The sequence below is a fragment of the Dromaius novaehollandiae genome, chromosome 1, assembly GCF_036370855.1.
Source record: "Dromaius novaehollandiae isolate bDroNov1 chromosome 1, bDroNov1.hap1, whole genome shotgun sequence".
Lineage (NCBI taxonomy): Eukaryota > Metazoa > Chordata > Aves > Casuariiformes > Dromaiidae > Dromaius > Dromaius novaehollandiae.
This window is the reverse complement of record NC_088098.1, coordinates 3916084-3934116: the sequence shown is the minus strand read 5'-3', so window position 1 is coordinate 3934116 and position 18033 is coordinate 3916084. Positions and strand designations below refer to the sequence as shown.

General features: G+C 48.9%; 1 protein-coding gene across 2 annotated transcripts in view; it reads right to left on the bottom strand.

Annotated features, from left to right (window-relative positions):
• Positions 1-10092: 10092 nt before the first annotated feature.
• Positions 10093-18033, bottom strand: part of CAMK1D (calcium/calmodulin dependent protein kinase ID) — a 221184-nt gene continuing 213243 nt past the window's right edge. For both annotated transcript variants that reach the window (XM_026119316.2, XM_064503955.1), the window contains exon 11: positions 10093-17004. In XM_026119316.2, coding sequence (XP_025975101.1) covers positions 16883-17004 — 122 coding nt within the window. In that variant the 3' untranslated portion in view covers positions 10093-16882. The remainder of the gene's footprint in view (positions 17005-18033) is intronic.

The window sequence follows — 18033 nt, the reverse complement described above, 5'->3', positions numbered from 1 at the left end:
TCCAGTGAGGATGGAGTTGGTGGATGAGGCAGCAGGAGGACAGGTGAAGGTGGTATCAACGAGATGGACAGATTGGTAACAGCAGCTTTTGGAGAATCTTCTCTAAATCCTTGGTGGCAGATCTCTCCAATAAAGCACTCAGATCAGTCTTACCAGCAAGGTGCAGGGAGAGCTGGCCCATCTTATGGGCAACATACATCTAAATGGACACACAGTTCTCCCACTCCGATCACTATTGCAAAGACGCCCGTGAGGCAGGTCAGCAGGGAGGCCAGTGGTGCCGAGTGCCAGACAGACATCATGAGAGTACCACATGTTCAAAATCCAGAATTACATACATCCTCTCCAGCATCTCACCTCCTCAAAGCAACAAGAAATCTGCCTCTCCAGGCCTGTCGCAATAGCATATAGCCCTCTGACGACCATGAGCAGCTTGCGTTGAGCCACTGAATGCACTGAGAGATGAAACACAGATTTCACACTGAGTGGAGACTGCGGGCTGGCTGGTGGGAGCAGACTGCAAACCCTGATAGAAGAGGTATAGGGACTCTGACGAAGAGTTTGAGGGACTGACAGTGACTGGTGGACATCAGAGGGTCACAGCCTCAATGCTGGCAGCAGGATCACTGGCAGGATGGTGCCTTCCCAAATCAGAGATTCACCCAGGGTGTAGGCAATTGGGGCCCCTATCTCAGGCAAGCCCCTGCAGAGACAGATCAAGCTGCTGGGCTAAACCGCGCTGCCTTGCTGCTGCCCTTCAGCAGAGCCCAAGTGGAGTGGTGGAAGCCGACTGGGTACCTATGCAAGAAGGCAGAACAAATAAAGGAAATGCAAAGAAAAAAGTTTCAGCTGCTGGAATCAGCAGCATGGGCAGCCTGACTTGTTCCCTGCTCATCCCTCAGGTCTTCAGCTAGGCCTGACCCTGCCCAGCTGCAAAGATATGGCACGTGATTGATCCTAAGCAGCTGTGCTGTCCGCCTCACCCTCAGCCACCGCTGCATATTGTTGCACACTTGTCTTGTGTTTTTATCCAAAAGCTATTTGATATACAAGGAATGAGCAGGGATCAGGCCCCAGGACTTGCAGCTTCCAGGTGAGTGCACATATTCAGATGGAAATCCTCAGGGTGCCAGACCTGGAGGTCAGTACACACTGATGTGCTGCAACATGCCTGAACACTTAAACAGGTCTCTATATTCAGCATATCTTGGCCAAGCATAGACAAAAAAAAAAAAATTTGTTGAGCTACAGCCTGAGGCAGACGACTTCAGCACCGCTAATGAGGTGTTTGACAGATGCCAGCAGCACTTCACAGCCTCTGCACAATTACACAGACGAGCATAAGGAAAAGATAATAGATAGTGACCCGATGCCGACCTGTTGAACCTGAAACGCTGGGTGCAATGGCTGCTCTCCTTCCAGTCCAGCAGGTCATCCAGGGCCCAGGGTCAATGGAGAAGAGGGAGAGACACTCTCAAGGGGAGTGGAAATTGGGTTTGCACTCAGGTAGGGAGCGTTCAGCGCTGGGGCCTGCTACAGCAGCTGTCAGGGTGAATCTCTGAAATGGTGGTGGCATTGCACAGGCCTTGCTGCGAGGGTGAGCCAGGACTCCCTGCAGGAGCCTTCGCTCTTGTGCAGGTGCTGCATGGAAGCTTCTTGCACCTCCTGTTTCTCTTTTTCTTCCAGTGAAGGCATAAAACCCAGCTCGGTGCGAGAGCTCCAGGGAAATGCTCACAAAGCCTTGGTGTCTGTTCAGCCTTCCTCTGTTTCTCCAGCCAAGGCTGGCAGGCACAGTGCGCCTGGGTGCAGGAAGCCCCGGGAAGCCACTAGGCCAACCCGTTCAGTGTGGTCACTCCAGCAGATGCATCCTGGGGAGGATGGGTCAGACACCAGCAACAGCGTGACCTTCACTGGAACAAGGGAGCTCAACCGATGCAGCCCTTGTCTGGGCTAACGCCAGGGAAGAAACCTTTAAAAAGAAGAGTAAGATCTGAGTACCTGGGAGGAGAAGCAATGTTCAGCTCCAGGGATGAGATGGGCAACATGCTGGCACAGCTGATAAGGTTGAGAGCATCTCTGCTGGCCTGGACTGCCCCCTTGGCACTCCCAGGCATCCCTCAGGCCTCGCTGCATGTCTGCAGAGCAGTACAGGATGAGATCAACAATAAAAGCATGAAAGCTGTAGATATGATCCTGGATGATGTAGTGCAGAGCCAATATTTCCTTTGGAGAAGTCAGCCTGGCAGCTCAGCTACCATCCACCAATCACACTGGTGAAGCCATGACAAGCTGCCACATTCCCTTACATTGAATAAGCCTGCTTAATGCTTGCACAGGCTACGGACTTGTATGGCTCCAGCAAAGCCTCTCCAGTGACAGCCAACGCTACCTGTGAGGTGTCCATGCAACTGGACTTTTCTGCCCTGTGAAGCAGCATCCCAGTCTGACCCATGCCTTGGGCTGCAGGGCATCATCTCACAGGGTTCCTCACAGTGTGGGCAAAACCCCAGCTACAAAACACCTTTGCTGCATGACCAGCCCCTTTTTCACCCCAGGGTGCCAGGCGGCAGGCAGGTGGATGAATTCAGTTCAGCTCACTGTGGAAGAGCCCAGCCCTAGGTGCCGAGGCTGCCTGAGGAACCAAAGCTGCTCAGATCTGAGCACAGAAAGGACTGGACATAAGAAGATAATTTCTGCAGTCAAGCACAGTCAGCAGAGTACAAGAGGATGGTTCAGCCCAGGTTAAAGCCAAACAAAGGCTGTTTTCATCTGGACAATAAGAATACTTTATCTGGGTCAGCGTCATTACTGTAATAACCTCTGGTCTGACCACGTCCTTGGGAATGCAAGGCTGTAAGTCCAGCCTTGCAGCTCCATACAAGCCATATGGCTTCCAGAACCCTCCCCAAACACAGCTGGGGTGGGTGACACTTGCTTTGAGAGGCCAGCATGTTGTCTCAGCCACCAGCTATCACATTCACGAAGCAGAAGTGAGTCCATGCTCTCCCACTTGCTTACACGGCTACTGAACCACGTTCATGAAGTCATAAGAATCCACACAAAAAAGGCAGCAAATACAAAGTCATCCTGTAGCGGTCACAAGCTCTGTCCTCTTCATCTTTGAAACAAAACTGCTTCTCTCTTGAGCGCTCTGAAACACCACGCATTGTCTTGGCTTTGCAAGCACCATACACGTGTGCCCTGCATGTGGTATTCGGTGGGTCTGATGAGGCATGAGGCTTTTTTTGCCCTGGCTGCGACTGTCCTAAAATGGACCCAGGAAGGTGGTACAGCGCTGAAGCTGAAGAGACCATTGGGTAATTGAGGGACAGACTATCCACTACTCCAAGTCCTGGCCCCAGCCAGCGAAAGAGATTAGTGCTGTAGTCAGATCACCTATCATAAGTACCTAATTCTGTGCACTGACTCAAGGCTTAAATAGGTTGGAGAAAGGAAAATGTAATCATGTTATTTTAATTAAAGGTAATGGAAGCTTTCCAGTCACATCATTACAGCCCATGTGGAGACAAAAATCCCTATTCTGCTGAAGGGATAATAAACTGTCTTGTCACGCTGGGGATCAAGCTGATCTGAACTTTATATTCCTCTTCAGCCGTGTGTTTAATTCTCGTCATTTTTAATTAACTGCAGATTTGCTTTGGTTTCACAACTCTATCTTTGGAGCAGCATCTTTGTATTCTTTGTAGAAACAGGCTTCAGGGTGTTTGAGAGGGGCTGGTGGAGCGGCTTCCCAGCGGTGATAAGTAATGATATTTTCTCGGCAGCAGGAACCAGTGTCTGACTATGCACGATCTTCACTGATGATCAAGGGGTGAGAGGAAGCAGCTCATTACCAGCCATGAAAGGGGGGGTATTAAGCTGCAGGCAGCTTTTGCAAGAGCCCTGATTAGCTTCGTGGGCAGAAAATCACATTGCGGCCCCAGCAGCCATGCAGGAAACACAGCAGGGAAGAGGTTGTACAAAACCTGTGCAGTCAACAGGCAGCACCCGGTGGTGATGGAGGTGAAGAAGACGTGGGTGGCCAAGGGCAGCCACGAAGGCCGACTGTTTCACATAGATGACAGGACACACTACAGGAAGACGATGGTTCTTCTCACAGGTGCTGGTGAGGCTTCCACCCAAAATAGTAGTCTGGGCACTAAGCTGGCAGAAAATAGAAGGGGAATAAAAAAAGAAAACTGAGGGAAGAATTTGAAAAGCACTGAGATATGCATGGGTTGCCCAGGACAGGAGGGAGTCTCGGGATATGCCTTTTATATCCTCTTTGGGGATCTAAGTGTTTTTTCAGGTCTTCTCCTAAGTGACTTGCCTGCTATGTCACGGGAAGTCTGGCAAAGCAGGTATGGAACCCAGATTTTAGATTCATATTTTGCGATCCGTTCCTTTGCTGTGGGGACTTTTGCTGAGGTGCTAAGGTTTTTTTTTTCCTGAGGACTTATAGTTGGAGGAAGAATCAAGGACACATCAGACTGATTATCTGAGTTTCATCCAGACTCCATGGTACAAGTAGCAATTCAGTAGGATAAGTTTGTTCTTTTTTCTTTCCACTTTTTATGGATTTCATTAAGAACAATGAACAGGCAAAAATCTTGGTAAGCAAGCTTATTACTAGGCTAATTTACTAGACTTTCGCCAAAGCAGTTAGAGATGGAACGATGCTGTGCCCCAGTTCAGGACCCAGTTAAGACCAAATCAATAAATCAATAGGTTTAAATCACCACCAGAAGAGCACAGATAACCAGATCAAGCAATGAGGCTGGTCATAAACAGAATTACTGTCTTAAACTTGCTGTGGGACATTTTAAAGAACCAAATATTTTCCAGTCCAGGCCCCTTCTCACCATATTATGACCAGCTCAGTGGTGGGCAAGGCCGGTGCAGTTCCATCCGCCTGTTGTGGAGCATCGTGCTAGGTGTCGCGGTGGAGGAGCAGCTGCACAGCCATACAGCCCTTGACCACCTCACAGTGGCTGTACCTAGCCCCAGGCATGGTGTCTTCCATGGCTGTTGGAAAACCGAGACCGCTTTAGTGAGCTGGCTCAGCTGTGCTGCACGCGCCTCCTCCCTGCCCCTTTGTATCCAGGCTCACTCTGGAGAAAAGCTAACCTAGGTCTGTCCCAGAGAAGGGTTGCCATCTCATTTTGGACTTTCCTGCACTCTCCCATTGGCTGTGGCTTGTGCAGAGGCCTCAGTGCTCTGCTGGCCAGATGCCAATACAACCACAGAGGCATCTGCTGCATTGCCAGCGCTGGGGTGGAGGGGCTATTTGGTGAGCAAACGTTTGAGAAACACGTTTCTTTCCTTCCCCCATCAGGTGGGAATGGGAGTATTACATTATCAGACTTGCATCCTACTTGCTTGAGACTACTGGCAGCGACTGCAGCGGGTCACTGAGGTGCACATTTGTAAATAATTGGAAGCAGACTGCTTTGAATTGGTGCTTTCAGCCACACGTTTCCATAAGATTCCCAAGGAGCCTTGAAGATGGGCATAGACGACGTGTTGGCAAGATGAGCCAAACAGCTTAAACTTCAAGATGTACATGTAAGGAACTACAGATCTTAGCACAAGCTGGTATAGTCCACACACAAATGCAGAAAAATGCCAAGTTTTTCCATGGTTTTGTATTTACGGGAAATTTTCTTTGCTACTGATGTGATATTAAAAAGGTACTATATTAGTAAGCTCTGCTTGTCCTACAGACAAGCTCAGAGGCATAAGCAGGGAAACACTTTGGAAAAGAAATAATTGGGGCTGGAAAGGAGAGGTGGTTTTCTGTGCTGGACCAAGGAAGAACCAGACGTCACTGTTTGCTTGTACCAGGAGATCTCATTCTGGAGAAGGACAGTCGGAGAAGCTGGGTTGTACTCAGGATGACAAGTCTTTCAGGACCTCACAGGTAACAGTGGGAAGCTGTTAAGGTGAAGTTTCCTGAGCAGATGATGCTTTGCCTTCTCCAACCCTAAAAAGACATTAAGAACTTTCAGCTTTGGCCTGACCATACCTCAATTCCCTCTCTAGATACTGCAAGCTTGCCCTCTTCCTTTTTTTTCCTCACATGAAATACATGACAAATTCCTACCATTTGAGTATTTGAAAAGCCATACTTCTTTCTGTATGCCAATCCCCAAACCTTCAGTTTACGCCATTCTGTCCCTCTGCTTAGATCTGGCACCTCCTGCTCTTTGATTTTTCTTCATCTCACTCCTCTTTCCTTCCAGCCACCAGTGTCAGTGAGGGTCTCTGAGAAGATGTGCTCCCAAGTGGTTGGGGTAGAGCCCATGATGTAGCTTTCTATGTCCCTGAGATATTCTGCAGTCCAGGTAAGCTTCTGAGAGAGGTGAGAATGGCCTAAAAGGCCTTTACAGTTGCATCTTTGGAATAGCCTCGCTGAGCTGTTCGCCTTGTCACCTGTCTCTTGTCACCTAACTGCTGGGCTACGAATGGACTGATCCACAGGAATGAGCCTCCTTACGTTTGCTCTGTCTGTACCCTCTCCTTTTCCTATCCTGCATTTTCTTTCATTTCTGCCCAGATTGCCGGAAACAAGAACCTCATTTTCCTCCTAGCAGCGCGGAGTCCAGGGATCCCCATGTGCTGCATCCCTGTAACCCGCAGGGGAGCATGTGATGTCTGCAGAATAGACATGTCTATTTTGCAGCTTTTTACGAGATCTAGATGAGGCTTAGAGATATTAATAACTGATGGGCTAGTCTCATTCTGTGCCTGTAACTTCAATGGCACAGTATTCACTCTGTGGTGGATCAGGAGACAATAGCTACATTTCAGATGCTACCTTGAGTAAATGCAAATTTTAAGTAGCTGTGGTATAAACCTGGTATGTAATGCACCAGGATTGAGAGTACCTGCCCAGCTGGCCTCTGACAAAAGGAAGTGTTTGTTCAAGATTTATTAAGCATCTCTGGTCACTGCTAGACTGTGAGTTAAGGCGAGGATGCGACCACAGTTCTTGCTCCTTCTGCCCCTGAGAAAGAAAATAAAAAACTACAAGAGTCTATGTGGTGCCAAAGAAAGCACAAAGCTCATCAACTGGATGAGAATGACAAATTGCCTCTCAGCTCCATTACTGCTATTAATTTCCCTAAACAAAACACTTTGTGAAGGAGGTAAACAAGCCATTAATTGACCATAACTGTATCAGAATGTAGCAGTCATAAAAAGAAAAAAAATCCCAAAGATGGAAAAAAAGGAAATTTGGAATTCAATCTAAATAAACAGAGTTTGGAAGTCAGGAATTTATCCCAATGTAATTCAGAAAGCCCTAATGCCAAACAATCTGGAAATACTCAGCTGAATATTCAGAGTGCTGATCTGGACAGTCCTTCTTCTCTGCCCCCGCAGTTATTAGAAATGGTTATTATTTATTACAGCATTTCAGCACTGTCAAGATGCCCCACCAAAACAAGGACTTGGATATGCTGGGCAGGGTTCATACCCACAGTGACAAAGATGGACCTATTCCCCAAGGAATTTTAAGGCAGCTGGGAGGAAGCATAATGTGACGGGAACAGCACGTCCCCTAATCCCTACGGCAGGTTACGGTGTCCTTGGGATTGCTCTGGGGTGTAGGCCCATGTTTTCTCCTCATGGAGTCCCCAAAGGGGTCCTCAGAAACCCATATCTGAAAACACGGGTTTAGTGGATGCACAAACAAACTAGGGGCTAAGTTTAGCCATAAGGATGAAATTGAGTGTAGGCATAACCAGGCAAAGGGTAGGACCATCTACACTGCAACGAAGCAAGCGCCTGTGTCTGAACGCCCTGTGCAAAATGTCTCCTCCTTAGCATCTCCCAGCCATGGAGGTACCTGAACTGCAGGGAGCCCATCCCTGGTCAGTCTGGACATTTCCTAGGTCCTGGAAGCTGGGCTCCTGCACATGCCCAGTTTGAACAAATATCACTCTTGCAAAACTCCTCTTGATTGCAAGGGTGGTGCCGCCCATGGCCTAGCAATGCCCAACATACCAGAGCCCTAGTTTTTCTGAGGCCTTGGGATAGCGCTGAACAGTGAAAGAGCTGAGAAAAAGGCTCCAAATAGGCATGAAGGAAGGCTAATGATATGTTGGCATATGAATGAGCATTGCCTGAGCCAGAACCTCAGTGCATACCAACACTCAAAAAGCCTTCAAAATAAGATGGGTCTCCTTTCCTCTGGGTGAAGGTGACTGTGGATCTTGGCAAGATTACAAGCATAATATTTTCTATAGCCGCATCTCTGTCTTGACCCATTGGCTTCTCTGTACTGACATTTTATCTGTTTCAAATAGCCAAGAATGTGTTGCTGAACCCGTAACAGTGAAGAAAATGCACAAAGTTCAAGTAAATACTGACATGACATGAGGAGTCCTATCTCATAGCATCAGCATTTCAGTTGTTCTGTGGTGATCTTCAGTCCTGTTTCACTGGGAACCAGGGAAAGCTTAGCACATCTTAGGTGATTGGTGAGTCTACAGAGGAACCAGCAATTTTGAAGCCAATACATGAGAAGGTTTCCATGGCCAAGATTTCCATTTCATGGCAAAATCTGAGACAGGCCTTGAGCTAGCATTAATATGAAGAATTCGAGCAAAATCATGAGGGCTAACTTTCACAGGTGGGGATATGACCCTAAATATGAAGGGATGACCAGAGTTTAGGCTTGTGAGTCACACATATGGAAAGAAGGTCCTCATTCGTACCATCTCCTAATAGTCACTTGGGTACCAGTGGTCAGCAGTGGACAGTTTTGTCTGATGCCTGGGCTTCTGTTTCTCCAGTTTGACTTTGGAGTCTTCTGTAGGATTTGCTGCTCCTTCACATTGCTGGATCTTGTGTCCATGCCTCAATGTCACTCTCTGCATCTTTCTCACTCCCTGCCACCTTTTCTTCTCACTCAGGAGAGTGGAGAGTGTGGGCTAACCTGGTATTTGCTTCAGCACATCCTTAGCCCACTTGCCTTGGCATGGCACTGGCACACCTTCCCATCACCTCTGGTATGTAGGGCTTACTATGAGTTGCTCACCCCACACCTTTCAAACTCCAAACCTCTGGGTGGCTCTGGCCCTACGTTTTCCTGGTCTGAGAGGGATGTGCTTTTCCAAAGATGCACCTTTCCATGGATGTGCTCTTCTAAAGCACATATGGCAGCTGTCTAACCTCCTCCGGGGAGCTCTGGCATCCAAACATCATTCTGTGGCCACAATTGCATACCACAGCTTTGAAATAGTAATCAAATTGGTTCTGGTGTTTGTTTCCTGCTTGGCAATATAAAAGCTATTTGAGTAATTTAACTTTTTCTGTATACTGTTATGGGGTGGTCATTATCACTGCTGTTCATTTAAGCTTCGTTATGGAACCAGATGTCTAAAACCAGCTGGCTTCGACCTCAAGCACAAGCCCACCTCACTTTAGTGTTAGGAAACATTAGCAGAGATGTCATCTCCTCTCAGGATTCCCACCACAGATTTTGTAAATCGCCAGGATCCGCTCTAAGGCACAGCGGTCTTCGCTGCATCTCCTCTCTGCAGCGCAGATATCTGCAACCCCCAGCAGACAACCCGGCCCCCATGCACTGCCAGGCGGCATCACACTGAGTGGCAGCTTCAGGAAACATCTGAAGGGCAAATCTCACAGTGATTTTATAATTTGAATTTATAAAGAGGTGCTTGTGAGGAAATTAAGGGAAGAAATACCACTGAGGTGAGGACTTGGCTATAAATCCGGGAGTCTTTCCTGTTACAAAACAGCAGCTCTTAGGTAATCACAGTATGCGAGGCAGCGCAAATGCAAAGCACAGCCAGACCTGGCCCCAGACCACAGGGGGCAAATCCCTGCTCTGCTACTGATGATGTCTGGTAAGCTAAAAACAAATAATCACCTCCTTTTTCCTTTCACCCATTTCCCTCTTGAGAGAACTGTGGAATTAAATTAAAAAAAAAAAATCCCACCATACTCCTTTGGGAATCACTGCATAAAACAGTGGAGAAGCCATAAAAGTGATTTACTCTTGTTTCTTGCACACAAGTGGGGACTCATCATGCACTTGAAAACAACATCACGCTTCACATCCTGGTGATTTAATTGGATTTATTGGAGGAAAACAATTAGTCGTCCCTTTAAATTGTCATTATGATAGAAATCTCGATATGTATACATGATTGTCAAGGCAGAGAACCACTTGCAATGTAGCCCCATTAACAATTTGCAATACTGCAAACTCATTTACGCAGATAAAACTTTTGCAATGCCTTAATACATGCATGGAGTAAATACACATTCTCCCTTCTTTTTGGACACGGATGCTGTTATGAACTTGTATCAATCACAAGACCTGCAAGATTAGGCACACGGACATTCCTTGATTAAGATTTAAGCCTTTGTAGAAAACATGCTCGCATTTTCATTAAAAGTAAACGGAGTGATGTTTCTTGGTTGGGGATATCTGGGGAGTCATTACTCTGGACAGGCTGGGCCTTTCGTTTGTTTGTTTGCTGTCCCAAATCAAATATATTTACATAAAAAAAGCCCCAAGCTGACCAAAATGCTGTTTCTCAGCGAGAGGACAGTGCCAGCGGCTTGGTGGCACTTGCATCCACCAGAAACGTGAGTCTCGTTGAGCTAACGACCTCCCACGCTCTTCGCACGGGGACGGCTGGGGGTGACGCTACGTATTGACCCGGCGAGACGTAACAAGTGCGATGCCGGGCTGCACTGGTGGGATGTGGATGATGGAAAAGCTTGGAGCTCACCTAAGTGCTGCCGTGAGCCGTGAACCATGCTGAGCCCGGGCTTTCCACGGGATTTACGGCCACGGGGGCAAAACCCCAGCCAGGCTTTCGGCGGTGGCGGGGCGGGGGGGGGGGTTGCAACATTGATGCTCGCTCCCTACACCACCGGCACGCTTTGCTGCAGCCCTGCCGCGTGGCACGCTGTCACCCGGAGCCGCGCAAGTGTCCTACCGCGGTGCCGGTCCCAGCCCTCTCAGCTCCGCTCCCGGCTTCAGCAACACGAGCCTCTTCCATGCTAATGCAGTATTAATTAGTACTGAAACAGTACTACCGATGTGGCCTGCTGCACCTTCCCGGCCTCAGAAAGCCCAGTGCAAGTGAAAATGGGTCGATTAACAGAAGAGAAGGCAAGGGAATGATTCCCACGTGGAAGAAGGAAAAGTGCCAGGCCAAGCTCTTGGGCAGGTAAATGGTGGTACTAGCACATGGAGCTTCAAGGACCACTGCAAGTATTTAGGTTGGGGGCGGCGGGGGGGAAGGTGCTTTGATACCTGGTGCTTCGGAAAGGATGGGATAATTAGCTCAGTTCCCGAAACTATTTTGCACAGGCAAAAAAATCACAGCACCTTAGTTGCCAAAATGCAGCTCATTCTGCTACAGGCGAGAACGAAATGTCTCATAGGAAGAGGAAAATACTAAGAATTGAGCGAACCAGCCGAAGTTCTGCCTAGGAAAACCAAACCAAAAAAAAAAAAGTCCCAAAGACACACCAACATGCTTCTTGGCAGGCCTGAGTGTTCGTAACCCAGGGAAGGATTTTTCAATGCAGATTGAATTTTTTAACATCGTATTCAAAGAAGGACTCCCCCACCCTGATTCCCTGAACCTAGACGTGTGTATGTGACTGCTGCACAGTTTAAAAGCATCTCTGGATGGTGAAACCTCCTGTGCAAGCTGCAGAGCATCCAACAGAAACACAAACTACATCATCAGGCTTTGCAGTATCTTGTTTACAAAACACCGGCTTTTGCATTTACTCAAACTAAACGATGGATTTTGAGTTACAGATACACTGAGTCATTTAAGAGCAAAACCCAGAAGAAATCCCTAGAAGAAAAGGTTGGCTTCAATGTGCCGAAAAAAAAGGCTTGGGAAATACAGAAACAGTGAACAGCAGTTTAATACATGCAGTGCAGTATCATGCATTTATTGGACATTTTGATGTCATCATTAGTTCAGCAGTGTTTTTTTCACAACGCTTGCAAGCGTACATGCCCTGGTTCCACTCTCGAGCGTGGAAAAATGTAAGAGCTGCTCCTCTGACCTTGCCACTTATGGAGAGGAGGAAAAAAAATGCTAGCTGGACAGATCAGTGGCACTGTTAGTGACGGGACAGGGGTCTTGAAAACGAGAGTCCGGGATAAAGAGCCCTATTCTTGATCACAAACACTATTTACACAGCTTCGACCCAACTGGGCAAAGTCAGACCAAAAAATCCCCTGAACCAACTCCTGATTTTCAACCAGTGGCGGGAGCTGGGATCCCTGGGGCCGTACTACGCACACATGCATGCACACTTGTCCCGCAGGCAGCAGCCTGCCCGGCACACCAGATCTAAAGGCAGGACACGGCTATAGGGAACCAGGGATAAATTAACAGGAATGTGTAAAACTGCTGCTGGGCAAGTAATCTGCAAGGACTAACTTCCCAGGAGAAATTCTGCTCGCAAAACATTTGGGAGCAAGTTGCCATTTCCTCATTCAACCCTCACCGGGAACGATCTGCCAGCTAATCCTCCGTGCGAGCAAGCCTGCTGCCGCTCCCGCTTTCGATGTTGTTTTCCTTGGATAGAGTAGTCTCCGTGTGTGTTTCCATTCTTTGCTTGAGTGAGTGTAATTCTTCGCCTCCGGTTTCGGGGGCGAATAACCACGCTAGCGGAGGCAAAACTCCCTTCCCATGACGCCCTCCGGGATGCACGGAGGCCCCAGCTCCGCCAGGCAAGCACACACGGGAGCAAGCGGGCAAGCAAGCCCATTAAAAGGGACTTCCCACGTGCCAAAAGGCAGAGGCTTCTGCAACCAGGGCCACCAGGACAGAAGAGCCGTTACCAGCTGGGTAACGCAGCCTCAGGAAAGCATCCCTGCCAGCACTGCCCCCCGCTCTGACCTCCCCACTAGCTGTGCTGCAGCAGCGGCATCTGCTTCGCATCGCACAAGGTGTGATCCCGTAGAGCTGGGAGGCACCGGCAATGAAGTCACATGCAAAAATCAGCCCCTGGCACTGCAGTACCGACTTTCGGTGTCACAGCGGTCGCAGGTGGCCTGTCCTCGCACTTCTGCAGGCCAAGGGGCCAGCCCGAGCTTTGCTGGAGGTTTTTTCCCAGAGTAACACTGCGGTGGGCATCAGAGCTGGGCTCTGGAGGTAAAAAGCAGCAAGCAAAGCTGCAAGCAAAGAGAAAGAAAGAAGGGGAAGGAGCGGAGGAAAACAGGTCACAAATTGAAAGCACATTGGTGCCAGTAAAGTAAAGCAGAAAAGGGTAACGAACAGGGGAGTCCAGGCGAAGTCCTCATGGGAGGAGCGAATCGCACGTGGTTTAGTAAGACGGCTCCATTTGGGAAGAGCCCAGAGTGATTTTTCTACCCGCTCCTTCATGGTAAGGCTTGCTGTGGATTTGGTTTGGATCGTCCGCTTTTCGGCTAGGAGCCCTTTCCCCACGTGCACGTTATTTGCTCTTGGCTTCTGCATTCGGGTAGGGGACTCGCTGAGCAGAGGTACGCGGCGGGCTGCTGAGGGGGAAGGATAGGCGATGGCACCGCAGCCTCCCCGGCAAGTGACGTTGGTGTTTGCCACACGGAGCTGTGCTGCCAAGGGGCAGACGTCTCTAGCCACCTTCGAAAACCTGGCCCGTAAAGACCTCGCGTGGGCAAGGTGGCCTGGCTTCTGCTAAGTCACCCCCGTTAACAGCTTTGCACAGATTTAAGAAGTTTTTAACCAAGAGAGACACTTTATGACTCAGCAACAATAAAGATCTCTACCCTTCGCCTGTCATGAACACCTGTTAGATCTCCAGCCCTATTTTACCGATACAAAAAAACCCCAGCTTCCCATCACCCAAAACTGCAGCAGAAAGAAACAATTTTGCTTTTAAGTGCTTCTGTTTCTCATCTTAAGCTCCTGGCAGTTGATAACAAGCCAAAGAGAATGACAATAAATTACACAACTATAGCAGAATATTACTTATAGGAAGGAAAAAACCCCAGCTCCAAGTTTGGAAGGACAGCAGAACACCCCTCCCAAAGCAAAATACAGAAGGCAGCAAGCACGGAGGGGCGGCCGGCATGCGGGACCAAGGGGGGCCCTCCCCCGACTGCAGAAGCGCACCTCTGCCTTTGCTTGCATCACTGCTCTTTGCTTCACAGATGGCAATCCATTTTCTTTTCCTTTTTTTCTGCAAGATATGTTTGGATGCTGTACTTTGATTGGTGCCCTCAGCAACTAAATGACATTCAACTCCAACCTCGGATTTCAGAAGAAAATGCAAAGAAGGGGTGCTCGACCCTTGGCCTTATACACAATTGTACAAAGACAAACATAGTCCCTAACCAAATCCCGCTCTTGGCTGCACGAGTGTTAATGTGGAGAACGCCAGTGACTCCAAACTGGGATATTGCCTATTTACATACAGGCAACTGGAGCAGACCATGGCCAGCTGAGCTTATGTGTGTGGAGGGGCAGGGGAGAGAAGTGAGCCTCGCAGCGAGGAGATCCCTGCCCGTCTGTCTGCCCAGATCTTGGACAGAAGGTCCCACCAGGGAAATTATATGGAGCTTTGCTACCAACCTCAGAGAGACCTCGTATCTGCCATCTTTCCTAAAATAAGAATACCGCAGCTTTCCGGCTTTGCTATGGCAACCATAACCTGAGTAGGTCCATCACTGGTCACACACATCACTAACACACACTGGGCCAGGTCTACCGATGCCTAAAACTGCAGAAACTCGGTGGACTCTGCTAGAGTTCCTCCAGCTCCTGCAAGCTGGAGACCTGGCTCTCTGCTGTGGCCTTAGCCACGAGGTTTCACAAGCGGCTACCTGGGCATGCTGGAGATGGGAACTCCCGGGGGACTTGGACTCTGTCCTCTCCAGAAACTGGGAACAGGTTAATACTGAGGAAACGAGAGATCTACTGCGTGCAACAGCTTTAAGTGCCACCAAAGAAGTGACCTCCTCGAGCAGAGTCAGCACTCCCTGGCACCTGCTTTTCCAGCCTTTAGCACTCAAAGCAGGATGGATGAAATCCCGGCTCTGCCGGGCAAAAGCCAGACAACTGAAGCAGGGTTTTGAAGTCTCAATGAAAAGTATCTTATGGCTTTTTGCAGCGCGGTCACTATTGCCTTATACATTCAGCTGTGTCTGTGACTGGCTTTCGCAATTTCTTGTGCAGGATAAATGACACGAATGCGGCAACAGGGCCCATTCGGGGGGAAATGGCTTGCACCTCTCTGCGGGGACGGAGCGGTCTGGGGTACGAGCGGCTCACAGTGGCAGGGCGCGGGCGCCTGCTCCTCCTGCCTGCCTCCCTCTCCTCCTCCTGGAAAGAAAACCAAAGCTGTGAACGACACCAAAGCAACCTGGAGACATTCAGCAAATGAGGTCAGATGGCGAACAGGTCTCCTTTCCAGTCCAAGCTGTTTAAATGCACTTGCTGCACGACAGTAACAGTGGCTGTTCCTAAATGACACGCCAGCATACGTAGCCTGGGATGTGCGTGTGTTTCAGTAACAAAAAAAACAGGGCAATTGAGTTAGCTTTTGTATATGAACTCTTGGGGAGGAAGAGGAAGGGAGGCTGTGCACCGCGGCCCGTGCACATGCATCTGCCTTTCGGAGGGGCCCTGCTTTCCCCAGCTCCTCTCCGGCCCTCCGCCCTGGCTGGTGCTAACAGTGATGAAGCAATGATACTCCTGGATCCCGCACTTTGCACCTGAGACCCTGGAAGTGCTTTATGGAGGAGTGCAAGTACCACCCCTCTCCCAGGAGGCGAAACCGAGGCACGTAGAAATTAAGGTCCAAACTTCTCTATTTGGTTTCCGATATTTTAGTGGCTTCAACACCGGCTGCCTCTGAGAGGTGCTGAGCACCAGCAACCGCAGCCGAAGCCAAGCACAGCCGCAGGTGCTGAGCCCCTGCCCTGGAGACCTCGACCAGATGCGCTCCAAGTCCGAGGCCAGGCCTGGAGGCAGCTGGGGCAGAGTAAAACTAGGACTCGGAGCCCCACACCATCCTTTCCTTCCGTCCGAAGGGACTACGAAGCGGGTAAGAGCTGCAAAATGAGACTCTCCTCTACCGTTTCGCTAGCTCAGCTCTGGTGAGCTCCCGAAAGGCGCTGGATACCTGCCTCTCCTCCGACACGCGGGGTGCTGCTGATCCCCGGCACTACGGAAATTCGGCCAGATTTGAGCTAACTTCCAGCTGGCGGCAATTCAACTCTCGCCATGGCTTTCAAGGAGGAGGAGGGGAGGGAAAGCAGCAGTTTTTCTTAATCCGAGCAGTAACAGCTCTGCTAAAGCCAGACAGATTTGCAGTCCAATTTGAGGAGTTAAAAATGGCAAGCCATTGCAATCCTCCTGTGTTGCAAAGTTAATGTAAATTCCTACCTACAGAAATAACCTATTCCCCAGCAAACTGGAAGGAGGAACATTACTGGAAGTACTTTTTAAAAGAAAAAAATATATAATGCTCAGAAAAGTATCTCTATTTAAATAATCCAGTTGAGATGTTCGTAGTTAATGGAAAAAAATACAATATATACTGTTACCTACGCTGAGAAAAGAGTAAATCACTGGGGAAAAGAATGAGTGTTCATTAGTTAGAACATTGCTAGACTCACATATATATATATATATTTATATATATATGTATATATATGTACAGCACCAGAGACTGTTAGATCCATTCCCCCTGGAGTCATTGCAGTTTGTGATAAATGAAACATTTCAGAATTGCAGTATAAAATATGGCCATAAAAAAATCTTCTTTCTTCTAGTCCTTCGCTGAGCGCGCAATGCAGGGTGGGATCGCTCCGAGAAAACCTGACGGCGCGGACACCTGGGCCGCCGCTCCCCGCCTGCGCCCGTCACTTGCTCCCTGTGTGCACTGTTGTCACTGTGGTGGGTCTGGGTCTCCGGTCCCCTCCTACCGCAGAAACGCCCGAAGAAGCGGATGAAACAAAACTACACAGAGTGGATGGAGACATACCTAAAAGGAAAGAGAGAAATGCAGTTAGAAATGTGGTTTTGGGGGTCAGGTGAAGCTGTGGTTCCCTTCATGGCGTGCTCAAGGTGAGTAGCACCTGCCCTTCCCACCATGATGGGTTAACTGGGGGCTCTGGTGTCCCCTGCCCTCCCTGACAAGTGGCGATTCGCCTGCTGACTCCCCGGGCAGTTGTGTATGTGCGACACGATGAATTGGTATCTGCTCAACTAGACCGATTCCCCAGCTCTGCGGCTGAAGACCTCGATTTCGCCTGCTGCTATAAAGAGTCCCGCAAATAAAACATCCCGCCGGAGTAGTACTTGCTCGGAAGAATTCTCCTCGTGGGCATGTTAAAGGTGATTAAACTTTTCTCATCACTGCGACCTAACTAAACGAACAGACTGCACACCCGGACTCAAAAATTTCCCTAGGCATCCTGCAAAGCTGGTGATAACAAAGTACAGCAGGTCCAATTCACTGGTGAGTTCCAATAAATCTTGAGGGAATGTAAATTTGTGTGATTTGGAGATCATTCTAGCAGCACCTTATGTCACTGCAGGTTTTGCCTCCAGGACTGCCAGCTAAGACACATAGGTTGAAAATGTATCTGGACCCAAATCTTACCCAGGCAGCTGCTTTTGAACTAATCAAAAACCTCTGACAAGATTTTTTTAGTGAAAAATTGGGTTTTTAGCTAAATGAAAATGGCTATAGAAAGTGTCCACTTTCAGTGAAACCTCCACCACAGCTTTGAAAAACACAACCCTCCAAAACGTAACTCCTGAAAACCCAAAGCGTGCTAGGTTTTGTATGAAATTCTAGACTCCGCTATTCCAACACAATCTCAGCATTTTCTGTGGAAAATATTAACGGAGGGAGCTACAATGTATCCTTGCCAAAATTTCCCGCGGATGAACTACGCCCTCCCAGCGGCTGCCGAGACCCCGCAGGGTTGCTCCTCCGGCTTTCCCGGGCTGTGCAGCTCCCTGGGCAGGTCGGCAGCCCTGTAGGCACCGGCGTGCAAGGAAAGCT